The sequence below is a fragment of the Colletotrichum paranaense genome (assembly GCF_030867605.1).
Source record: "Colletotrichum paranaense strain IMI 384185 chromosome Unknown Scaffold_9.1, whole genome shotgun sequence".
NCBI classification, from domain to species: Eukaryota; Fungi; Ascomycota; class Sordariomycetes; order Glomerellales; family Glomerellaceae; genus Colletotrichum; species Colletotrichum paranaense.
In genome coordinates this window covers 562,493-574,468 of record NW_026848967.1, presented here as the reverse complement: position 1 = coordinate 574,468, position 11,976 = coordinate 562,493, and the positions used below count along the sequence as shown (strand labels likewise).

Sequence of the window (11,976 nt, the reverse complement as noted above, 5' to 3'; positions counted from 1 at the left end):
ATATGCATAGCAACCTCAGCGCACTTAGGCGCGGCCGGATGTAATGACATAGCAGATGTTCTGCCCGTCGCATCCGATCAGACGGGAACCAAGCCGTGGCTACTCTCCGTACCTGGTTCTTGTTGGAGTAGCACTAGTACATACAAACGGGCAAGAAAAAAAAAGAAAAAAGAGAAAAGAAACGACAAAAAGGCGAAGAGGGGGACAACCGACAACGTCGTTCCTTGAATGGAACGACGAGAGTTGGACGGACGTGTGCCTGCGTCTCTTTTGATGCCTCGGCCATGCGTCCGTCTTCCGAATCGACATATCGGAAGTCGATATCGGAAGACGGGAGGGAGAGAAACTCAGACTTACATGACAACATGTCAGTGGGCAGCAAAGATTGATACAATAGAAGAGTAGAGCAGAATTATCGGATCTTGGGAGGTGTTCATGACTCTTTCGCATCTATATTCGTATTATACTCTCGTAGCTTGTCAGAGGAAAGGATAGAGTAAACAAGAAGAAAAAAGGAGGCAAGTTAACGTCAAAACACCGAGCCCACTTCTTGTCAGAGACAGAAAGACGATGTGGGTTCAAGGGGGGATGACGGCGCCGACCAGGCAGACGGGATTTTTTGCTAGCAAAAGATTGATAATTGCTGATGTGATGTCGGTGCACGCAACGGCGGCGAGCCTTTTTTTTTTACGACGGGCTACGGGAGCTAGAGGAGTGATCCACTTGGTTCGACGAGAGAACCAGCGGAATGTCCGCATCACATTGACCACATGGCATCTCCGTAAAGTCGGGGCTTCGTGACGTTTTTTACATCCCGCGCGAGGTTTTCGCGTCTTTTCGGGGACATGTCCGTATTACCAACTTAAACCATTTCTGGTAGTATACGCCGCGGCTTGACCATCTCCAACTAATAGTTTCCGGCCCATAGATTGAACATAAACGATCGGTTGTTGAAGAAATAAAAAATAAATCATGTACTACACAGCCGCACGGCAATAGAAAAGACGGAAAGGCTCGCGGCTGTTCAAAGATTCACTCTTCCTCTCTGGCATCGTAGCCTTTTGGTAGTTCACACTGTAGGCAACGGCTTTTGATGGAGCTAGGCGCGACGGAGGTTGAGGAACACCTGCATGGCTCCCTGTTCCCTACCCACCACAAGGAGGGTGGGGGAGGAGAGCACATGATAATCCCTACCGACCTGTCCATCGTCGTCCATTCACGACCTCACCTTTTTTTTTTCAACACGTTGAATACGGCTCCCCTTGCCCACCACCCCCATATACCTAGTAAAGGTACAGTACGTAGACATAGCCAGGCCATGGGTCCAGCCCCGATGGCCGCGAATCTCAGCACACCGCACATCTCTGATATCACCACGGAGCCTTTGTTTCTCTTCGAAAAGATGAGGTAAGGATGAGGGACAGGGTCACACACATACACACAGCCAGGACAAGGAGCCCCAGGGAAAGAGGGATGGTCCGATGGATACCTACGGCATCGACCAGGGGTAAGGGAAGGCAAGGGAAGGGGGAGGACGGAGGGAGGGATTCAATACGGCGTGCGGCGGCGGCGGCGCAATAGTCGGGAGTTCTGCAATAAGGCGAGGTGCGGTTGCGGTTGCGGTTGCGGCAGCGCGCGGCGAGATATGATAGAAATAATCCCTACGACATGCTGCGTAAGGCGTGACTGGGGTAAAGTAGCCAGCCAGCCAGAGAGCGGCAGCACCTTTTGGGTAGGGTGAGGTGTGATTGAGTGAGGAGTTGATGGGAATGGGAGGCGCCGTGCCTCATGGCGAAGGCGCAGGCAGGGCACATGGCAGAAAGTGAGGGGACCAGGTTTAGTTGCCCCCCCTGGGCGTGGAGTTGAGGAAAATAAAGGGGGGTGGTGTTGAGCAAGGGTAAGGTATACAGCTTTGCGATGTGGCTAGGTACAGAGTACGATATTTCATTGCTCGCATGTGCATTTTGGAAGGTGACGTTGACTAGGTAGGCTATTGCTAGCCGTCAAAGCGAATATGAGAGTATGGATATGTGAGTAAGTGAGTGAGTGGATGAGTGGATGAGAGTGAGTGAAAGGGCGATATCTTTCGAGATGAGAGGATAAGAGGAGCTTTCATGTGAGAGTGAGAGTGAGAGTGAGAGTGAGAGTTGTCTCTCACCTCCGTCCTCCGTCACGCCGTCCCGGATGGTGAGGGGTGAAGAAGGAGCCATGGCATGTGTGCTTTCCAGAGGGGGAAGTGCGGTGGAATGGAGTCCTTCCATTGGGGGCAGGGTCCCCATACGACACCTTTTTTTCACTGTAATGGGCCGCCGTCCAGCGGGATTAGGTGGTGGATATCTCTCTCAACCGCTCCATTCATACTCCGTACCTTCTCGCTTTCACCTCTTTACGGTGCGATACGGATACAAAACCTTTCATTACGGATGGAAACTAGAAACCGTTCAGATACAATGACGACAGTGTATGGTTCCACCTTGTCAATTGTTAGGGAAAGACAATTTTCCGGCGGGCAAAGGAAGTTCTGGAAACGACTCAAAGAAACAACCTCGCAATAACAAGGTCTCATCATCGGGTTAATAAAATAATTATAATAAAAAAAGGTACCCTACAGGAACAGTGGGTTAGCGGGCGATGGATGGCGGCCGGTGAGAGACGACCACGGAGGACATGCATGCAGGCGGCACCACCATTATCAATCTGCCTCGTGGCAGCAACGAGCTCTATTCATCCGTGAAGGGGGTTGCGGCATGGCTGGCCACACGGCATGGCTCCCGTCTTTTGGTTTGCGTTGGCGAAGAGCCTACCTTGCATGGTTATGGTTCTATCGAATGAGAAATGCAGACAGACAGCCTGTTCCGATGGCCCACCTGGTTCACTCACACACACACGGCAGCAAGTATGTATACGGATACAAGAGCGTTGCATTAGAGTATCAAAGAATGAATCTATGAGCACGACAAAACGTGTCGGGTCTGGTCATACAAGAGGGAAACAAAAAATTTGGGCAAAATAAGAATAAGAACACGTTGAATGGCATTTCTCCCCAAAGTTTCCACCTCTTTGCTCTTATTTCTACTCCGTACAGAGTACTCCTGCTCCTATTCCTGTTCCGTCCTGCACATCATTCCCTACTTCTCTCGCCCGTCAGCTGCCGTGGCTCGCCCCTAAGAAAGATCGGGTTCGCTGGCTTCTCTTTTTTTCCCTCGCCCCTGGTCCATGTTTGAACCCGCGCCGGCCTGGCTGACTTCTTGTCCTGGGGTCTTCTTAGTCTCGTGGCTTCTTCACGTTTCGTCCACTCTTTCTTTCGCCTGTTCGTGGGACTGGTTGCTGGACAAGTTCCGACCAAAGGGGGTAAACTCTCTCTCTCTTGCCCCCCAATCTTTCCCATCCCAGCTAAGCCAGCTAGTATCCCGTACCTCTGGACTCTAGATCAATCCATCGATCCATCAGTCAAACGCCCAAAATTGCCTCCACGAGTTCCACCCCCCGGTTTTATTTCATTTTTCCCGGTTTTTTTTTTTGTACTGCGTTACTCCATACGGCGTAGTTTTCTTCTTTCTCGGTTTACCTTTCCCGAATCCTACGAGAACCTAGGGGCATGCAGACGCAGACGCCGACCCAGACGAGAGAGGAACCCAACAGAGATTGAGAAAGAGAGAGAGGGGAAAATTAGTTCACACAACCCGCAAGCCAATTTTCAGTCTAATCGAACTACCGCTGACTGCCCGTCCTATATCGTACGGGGCCGGCATAGTCGCAAAATATCAAACAGGACCCTATTCCGGTCCTGCTCTAGCCTCTTACCACCAGCAAATCCCATACGGATACTTGGCTACCATACCAAAGGCGCATTATTCCCCCCCCCTTCCATCCACACACCACGGCGCACGCCAGCCAAGCGCAAACACCTAAAACCAAAGAGAAGGGGGAACCGTCAAGTCTCACGTTGCTGAGCCTCGGTCTCAAGTCTTCGCTCTTCCCGCATCGTCTCCTTTCTTACGGAGATAGTCCCCCCCCCCCCCCCCCTCCTCTCTCCCTCTTCCCCCCCCCCCCCCCCTCCCCCCCCCCCCCCCCCCCCCCCCCCCTCCCCCCCCCCCCCCCCCCCCTCCGCCCCCCCCCCCCCCCCCCCCTTTTTTTTTTTTCCCTTTCCCACCCCGGGCCTGGCCTTACCGTCCACACCTCAGACCTCACTCGCACACCTTGGACCTGGAACTACGGATACCGATTATTACCTACAGGCTACCTATACTACGGAGACATTGGCTGGCCTTACCTTACCTTACCTTACCTACTACACCTTGACCTTGACCCAGCACTTCCGTAAAACCTCGACCTGGAAAAAAAGGAGAAAGGGCACTCGCCAGATCAACCCCCTCGTTTCCCATCTACGGAGTACTCCATCCCAGCGTCAGCCACCACGCTTAACTTGTCACCATCCATACACCAATCCCAATTCCTCGTGTTCTCCTCTCTGCGGTATCCGTACGTAGCACTGTGAAGGTGCTTGGATCGGGTTGCGAGGCTGGCTTATTGCCATTTGCTACACCTGTTATTCCCGTCTCATCTCTCAGACTCTCACACACATACCTACCTACGCGCGCATCATCCGCATCGTCCACTTTACCTCGTCGGCCTTCTTTCTGAGGGGCCGTCTCCTGCTCCTGCTCCTGCTCCTGCTCACCTCGGTTTGTCCCCTTGGCCCGCCGTCGTCCTTTTCGCACATCACCGTCGCCCAAAAACTCATCCGTCGTCCGCGCCCGCCCGCGCCGCCGCCCCGTCCGTTCCACTACACACTGGGCTGGCACACATAACACACATGTCACCAAGCGCGGCTTGAAAATCTGCAGACAGAATCCTTCAAGCCCGCAGTCCAGTCCCCCGGTGGCCATTCAGAGACGAATAGCTTTGACTATCACGTCACGCCTGGACTCTCTGGCCAAAAAAAAATTAGATCGAATTGTTTGGATCATCGTGTACTTGCAGCTTCTTCAGTCAAGTCAGTATCTCCCGTACCGTTACCTATTACCTAGTTACCCTGCGGCAGCGCACAGGCACGACGGTCATATCCGTAGCCCGCATTTCTCAAATCTCCCCCATCCACGTTCTTCCCAGTCATCATCCGCCCGTAACCAAAGTCTCGAACTTTTCGTTCTTTTCCCTTCCTCTATCCAATCTTGTTGAACCATTTCATCATCCGAGTACATACCACCTACCTACCCTATACCTAGTGCGAATTACCTCTTCCCGTGGTCCTGGAAGAAAATAACCACCCCTCCCCCGTTATTTTTGTAAATCAACCTGTTTCCCACGCGTGGGTGGCCCCCTACTCCTAGCCGCAGGTGAGCAAGTCCCCGGCGGAAGCTTCATTCAAGCAGCAAAAACAAGTGTGGCGTGGATAGAGAGAAGAGGAAGAGAGCAGCCTTGTTCGCGATGTCCGACATTATCTTGTCTCTCTGTGTATGGGTGCTCTCGGTCTCACTTTCTGGAGTACCTGGGTTTTGACTGCCTGTCTAATCCCATCATCTCGCTTTTTGGCTTTCGCTTCATCATCGGCATCTCATCCCTTCTTCCCTTTCACTCCCCCCCCCCCCAATTACCTACCTACCTACACTACTCCGTACGCCATCTTCATCCTCTCAATTGTGGTCGAGGTGAGGTGGTTCAAAATTCTACTGCCCTGGCTCTGCTCTGCTCTGCTCTGCTCTGCTCTCTTGCTGGCCCTGACTTAGGTACTTGGAGGTGCCTTAGTTCTGCCCGGCTACTGCCCGCTCTCTCTCTTTCTGCTTGTCGTAGCCGTAGCGTGGAGCGTCCGTCAGGCCAGGCATGGAAAGTCCACAAGTACTCCCGTACCTTACCCTCCTCCCACCTACTTTGCACTCCCCCACTCCCCTTGTCAGCCAGAAGTCTCACTCCCACGCTCTTCCCACTCCCATTAGCCTGCCCCCCCTTGTATCTTTTACTTACAGGGTTCTGCCGTCTACATGTACATCAACCCCTTGAGGCCTGTGTACTCCGTACTGTACCTCGTCTCGGCCAAGTACCTTTTTTTCCCTCTTCGCTCCATTCGCAGCCCTTGTCCCTTATTCTCCTTCTCCTCCACCACTACCACTACCACACACCTCCTCTCCTCTCCTCCTTCACGCCCTGCCTCACCAAACCACCCGCTTTCTCTTCAGTTTTTTTTCCTTCTCCATTTTCTGCGCCGTGCCTTTTATTTGAACACCCGTCTTGCCTTCTGCGCCTCTTCTAACCCTCTTCCTCCCATTAGATGGCCGCTGTCTCCAAGACATCCCGACCTCCGAACCACGAGCCATTGTCAAACGAGGCCAGCTCTCAACCTCTCACACACAAAGCCAACCCCAACCCTACCAGTGCTAATCCACGATCCACCGCTACTACTACTACCACCACCAGCACCGGCACCACCACCACTTCCAGCACTCCTCCTCCTTCTGCTGCTGCTGCTGCTGCAACTGCCACTGCCACCACCACTACATCATCATCGACCCATCCCTACCACGCTCAACAACAACAGGCGCCCTCGGTGAACCGACCCTATTATCGCTCTCATCACCACTCGCCTTCTACCAGTTCCCTCTACAAACTTCAGCGTTCTGGTGGTATCTTTGGCTTCGCTGCTGCTGCCTTTGACAAGACCCAGTCTGCACTCGCTACCTTTTCCTCGGACCAGTCTGTCCGCCAGCGCGCCTCCAGTTCTGCATTGGGCCGCGCCTCTTTGACCCCCGACTCTGCCTCCGACTACTCTGCCAATCTGGGTTCCCAAGACAAATATCCACGATATACGAGCCCCTCCAATTACTCGTCCTCTTCCAGCAGCACCCTGAACAACATAGAGGGCAAGTATCCAAGCCAGGTGTCGCTGGTACAGGATATCCCCTCTCAGCCATATAGCGAGACCGATCCGACCAGGCCCCTTCCCATTCGATTGCCGAGTATCGAAAGCAAGATGCACCAAACCTCCTCGCGGCTTCTCCGCATGACGGATGATGACCGGCCGTTCACAAAGGTCAGTCCCATTTCTCCCAATTCCTGACCTGCTCGACGAGAATCGCGCATCCAGTGCCCCGGTCGCATTCCCGGTCGCTTTGACCGAACCCCGTGGTTCACAGATGGCTAACGTGGAACAATGACAGGACTTCAAGGATCTCTACTCAACACTTATTGTCAGCCTTTTGCCTTTGTCTGCACACCGAGTACGCTTGACACGTGTGGAAAACACGTTCTTGTCCGAAGATGCGATCAACAACTTGGGATCTCTCAAATTTTCTCAATCCAACCGTATGCCCGACCCCAAAGACCCCTCAAGGATAGTTACGACGACCACAACGACGACTTTCTCCATGGCCAAGGACATGGCACGCTCCATCTGCCAAAAGTTCCTCGAAGCGAGATTCATCGAGTCGGCCGATGGAAAGTACCAACAGGTGTACAACATGAAGGGTTCCGTGTGGCAATTGACGCCCAAGGGCGTGACCGTGTTGGATCGCTTCTGCTCACGCAACGGTATCCAACAAAAGTCGATATCCGACTTGGTTGGCGCAACACTCTCGCAACTCGTCATTCTCGAGCGGGACGGCCAGACGGACAAGCTCATCACGGATCGCGGCACAATTGAGGTCATTTTCAGGAGATTCATTGGAACACACGGCCCCAATGTCAAATCGAGCGTCAGCTCAGCCGATTCGGACTCACTCAGCGACTACAAGGATGGCTTGACTGGTGTCAAGATGGCTAGCGAGCGTAAGGTGAACGGCAAGACGTACAAAGATACCTTTACTGGCAAGGCCGCCACTGATTGGTTGATGGACTGCTGCACAACCGTAGACAGGCGGGAGACGTACGACATCGCGTCCCTGTTCGTGGAGTACGACTTGATGGAGCCCGTGGTACAAGACCGTGCTCATATGGCACAATATCCCAGCAATAACCTGTTCCAGCCCACAAAGCATGCCATTTACCAATTGACGGCAAAGGGCAAGGATCTGATCAACGGTCTCGGTTCGCGGGGAAGAACGTCAGAAAGCGAGGTCGTCACACCCTCTCGTAACGCTATCGCGCGAGACTCCAACACCCAACGGCTCGACAAGATTCTCAACGACGCGGCCCTTCGTCTGCTCTTCAGAGAAAACCTGCGCGAAACACATTGCGAGGAGAATCTTTCCTTTTACCTCGACGTCGACGACTTTGTTCGAAGCTGCCGGCAGGCGATTCGGATCGCGCAGAAGAACCCCAATGCGAGCTCAATGGACGGCATCAAGGAGATCATGGCCCAGGCATACGGGATTTATAACGCATTCCTCGCCCCCGGCTCTCCCTGCGAGTTGAACATTGACCATCAGCTTCGCAACAACCTGGCGACTCGAATGACCAAGGCTGTCGGACAGGATGTAGCCATGATCGATACTTTGCAAGAGGTCATGTCTTTGTTTGAAGATGCCCAGAACGCAGTTTTTAAACTGATGGCAAGCGTATGTTTATTGTTCCGACTGATGCACCGTGGAATGTGAGGATTTTATACTAACCCAACTTGTTTTTGCAGGACTCGGTTCCCAAATTCCTGAGGAGCCCCAAGTACGAACACACCCTGAAGAACTACGATTTCGACTCAGTCACCAGCGGCGGCCGCGGCTTGGAGCGAAGCACGAGCCGATCGAACCGTAAATGAACGGAATATTTGACATTACGCAACTCTGCTTCCCCAAACTCAATATGAGACGGCATTTTTTTTTCTTGCACAATCTCATCACAACAAGACCGATCGCGTTCCTAGGATCGACTCCATCGATACTGGCACACGCAGGCCGTTTGGCAATTCTCGGCACTTTCCTCGACCCATAATCTTGTGCATACGTAGTGGATGGTCTTTGATTCATCAACGGGCGGTGGGCAAGATCTTTCGGTTTTTTCCAACAGAGTAGCCCCCAACCAGGGCTGATCTTGGCCGCCATCTTGATTATTTTGGAAATGAAGGCGTTGGGGATGGAACTATTCTTAGAGGGAGACCCCTTGAGTCGGCGAAACCGACCCTGCTTGCGCATGACCTCGCCGTCATCATCACACGCGGACTCGACTCTTTTTATTCCGTTTTTTTTTTTTTTTGGTTTTTTTCTTCTCTTCTAATTTCTCATTTTGTTTCAATCATAACTGGCTGGGTGGGGCGGACGATCATAGAAGGACGGCATGAAAGAGCGCAGTCTCAACCACGACCCCCGAGACGAGCTTACGGCGACGGATGAACGATTTTGTTCGTCACAAGAGTGGAGGATGAGGGCGATTTCGCTGCCAATTGGTATGCCGGAAGTGGATGTCGTGTGGACATCGCGAAGCGAGCAACTTGCTGTGGGCTAAGGGGGAGGACAAAAAGGGAGACGAGCGGTCGAGGAGCAATTCTGGCCCAACTGTACATATCTCAGAGCTCCACGAACCGAGTGGGGGCGCACAACGCTCGACCTTTTCAACTCGCCTCCGAATGAAAGGAAAGCATATGAAAGCGGTACCACAAAACTTGCCATGCCGGTGCTCGCATGCTCGTGTCCCCTGTGTGATAGGAATGCTTCAATGATGAAATCTGCAGAGCTCGAAATAGGATGGGAGAAAGGAGTCGAGACAGGAAGGTGTGTTTACTCCTGGCTCCCTTCCATGTGTTTGTCAACTCATTCGTCCCATCTACCTTTGGTTTCCGTCTTTGCCGACTTTCTTCCCTCCTGGACCTGAAATGCTGGAATGCGCCACATTACCGGCGGCCGGTGGAAACATTCTTGGCAGCTCAACGGACCACAACAAACACGGGCCCGGGGCGACTCCACCAACATTCCCGGCCGCGAGTCCGGAGCTTCTCATTGGTCCCGAAGAACCAAGATTCACAACGTCCAATCTTGCCGTGTTCCAGAGAACCAGAGGCTCCTTTTTTCGAGTGGAAAGGTGGGAGGTAGTCGTCGTGTTCCTGAGACAATTTCGTTGGTTCCCGGCTTAGCATTTCCTCTCCCTTTCCTCCGTCTTGCAAGGCTAAGCCTTTTCGTCAGCTTGTCTGGGTATCGCCAACCCCTGAGCGTGCCGTTCCGGTGGATATCTTTTGATTTATTTTGGTTCTGAGTTGAACGTTTGGTGTGTTTTCATGTGTTTTCGTATCGGTATGAGATTGACATAAGAAGGAGGCTCTTGAACCGTTTTCTTGTGACACCTCTCTTTCCCTTTCATCCCTCACACACACACATCTCACATACATCCATCCAAGAACTCTTTCGTTTGTTCGGAGGTTCCCCCCCTTTCGTTTTATTTGCTTCAATTGGCCTCAGTCACTCTCTTGAAAAGAAAATCCAAAACATTGCAACTCACTCTCCTTAACAAGAAACCAAAATCTTCAAACAATCATTAACTAGCTCTGTTTGCTCTCCGGACAATCCCTCACGCTCCCTCGAAACTCACTCGCTCAGCAAGTAACTCGATAACCGACAAAAATCAACAACTACAACTCTCTCACACACACACACACACACTTTACACCAACCAACCAACCGACAAAATGCAGATCCAATCCGCCCTCGTCTCCCTCGCCCTCGTCGCCGGCACGGCCTCGGCCTACGAGCACGTCTACACCAACGGCACCTACACCATCACCAAGGTCTGGGACGCCGTCACGACCTACTGCCCCCAGCCCACCACCCTCTGCTTCAACAACCGCACCTACACCATTGAGCAGCCCACCACCTTCATCATCCCCGACTGCCCCTGCACCCAGACCTACGTGAGTTTACCCTTCCTCATTCTCTACCTCTGACGAACATCCCCTCTTGTCCGAAGCCATGGCTAACACGTACACCAAAGACCACCAACCAGTGCTCCGAGTGCGCCCACGCAACCGGCTACGTCGTCCCCGCTCCGCCCGCCCAGACCGACGTGCCCCCCGCCGTCCCCACCCAGACCGGCCTCATCACCTGCCCCGGCAGCCCCAACTGCCCGCCCGGCGCCTCGGGATCCGTCCTTCCCCCTGCTCAGACCGGCTCCGCTGGCGTCGTCTGCCCCGGTAGCCCCAACTGCCCTCCCGCTGCTTCCGGCGGTGCTGGCGGTGCTGGTGGTGCTGCCTCCGGTGGCGCTGGTGGTGCCGGCGGTGCTGCTACCCCCAGCCAGACCGGCGCGCTCGTCTGCCCCGGCAGCCCCAACTGCCCCGCCACCGGCACCGCTGGCACCAACGGCACCAAGCCTACGACCGTCGTCGTCGCCGGCGCCGAGAAGAACGCCGCTGCTGCTGGTGTTGCTCTCGTTGCTGGTGTCGTTGCCGTTTTGGCTCTGTAAAGGGGGGGGTTGAATGCTTCGGCTTCTCTTCCCTCTTTGGTTGCAACATTCCCACCTTTTCCGTGGCTTTTTCCTTTCCTCCTTGGAGACTAGACATGCACCATTCCTCTTGTCTCTCAGCCGTTTTGGTAATGGGGGGAGACTTCCACAGAAGGAGAGGGAAAGTTGAAGACTCATGTGCGTTGGGCGGGGGAGCATGTTGCGGAGTTGAGGGGAGTGAAGTGAAGCCAGATTCGCCTGCGCCTTCTGCACTCCTTGAAACTTTGTGCTTTTCTCTCTCTCTCCCTGTGGTATGAGTTGGAAGGTTTTGTTTCCTCCTTCTTACAATCGTCATCTCTTCCTTGCGGACGGCTTTCGAGAGAGAAGAAACTTTTGTAGTTCTGGAATCCATGGGTGGTTTGGAACCCCGCTCATCCAAGCTTCGGAAAAGTGTGTGGATCCAACATCATTATTGTTTCAGTGTGTGTGTTTCTTGTTTTGTTGTTCATCATCATTGTTATCACGCCCCGTCATTGTATCACGCCGATTACGCCCAGAGATGAGGATACATCTGAACCTTGCATTGGGGGAAATTAGACGAGGAAGGAGAGAGAGAGTGTGTGTGTGTGAGAGAGTAGAGTGGTCGGAAGAGACAGCAGTAGCATTTCTTACGGCAGTATCCCG

General features: G+C 53.2%; 3 protein-coding genes across 3 annotated transcripts; all 3 read left to right on the top strand.

Moving 5' to 3' along the window:
* Nucleotides 1-3,216: 3,216 nt before the first annotated feature.
* CPAR01_10940 (uncharacterized protein) lies at nt 3,217-3,429 on the top strand (the record flags this gene model as incomplete). The annotated part of the gene is made up of 1 exon (XM_060495200.1): nt 3,217-3,429. One exon carries the CDS (start codon nt 3,217-3,219, stop codon nt 3,427-3,429), a length of 213 nt encoding a protein of 70 aa, XP_060345548.1.
* Nucleotides 3,430-6,268: 2,839 nt separating this feature from the next.
* Nucleotides 6,269-8,686, top strand: CPAR01_10939 (domain found in Dishevelled; the record flags this gene model as incomplete). Its single annotated transcript, XM_060495199.1, has 3 exons — nt 6,269-7,027; nt 7,155-8,489; nt 8,561-8,686. The coding sequence occupies 3 exons, from the start codon at nt 6,269-6,271 to the stop codon at nt 8,684-8,686; spliced, it is 2,220 nt and encodes a 739-aa protein (XP_060345547.1).
* Nucleotides 8,687-10,543: 1,857 nt separating this feature from the next.
* Nucleotides 10,544-11,313, top strand: CPAR01_10938 (uncharacterized protein; the record flags this gene model as incomplete). Its single annotated transcript, XM_060495198.1, has 2 exons — nt 10,544-10,765; nt 10,846-11,313. The coding sequence occupies 2 exons, from the start codon at nt 10,544-10,546 to the stop codon at nt 11,311-11,313; spliced, it is 690 nt and encodes a 229-aa protein (XP_060345546.1).
* Nucleotides 11,314-11,976: the final 663 nt, after the last annotated feature.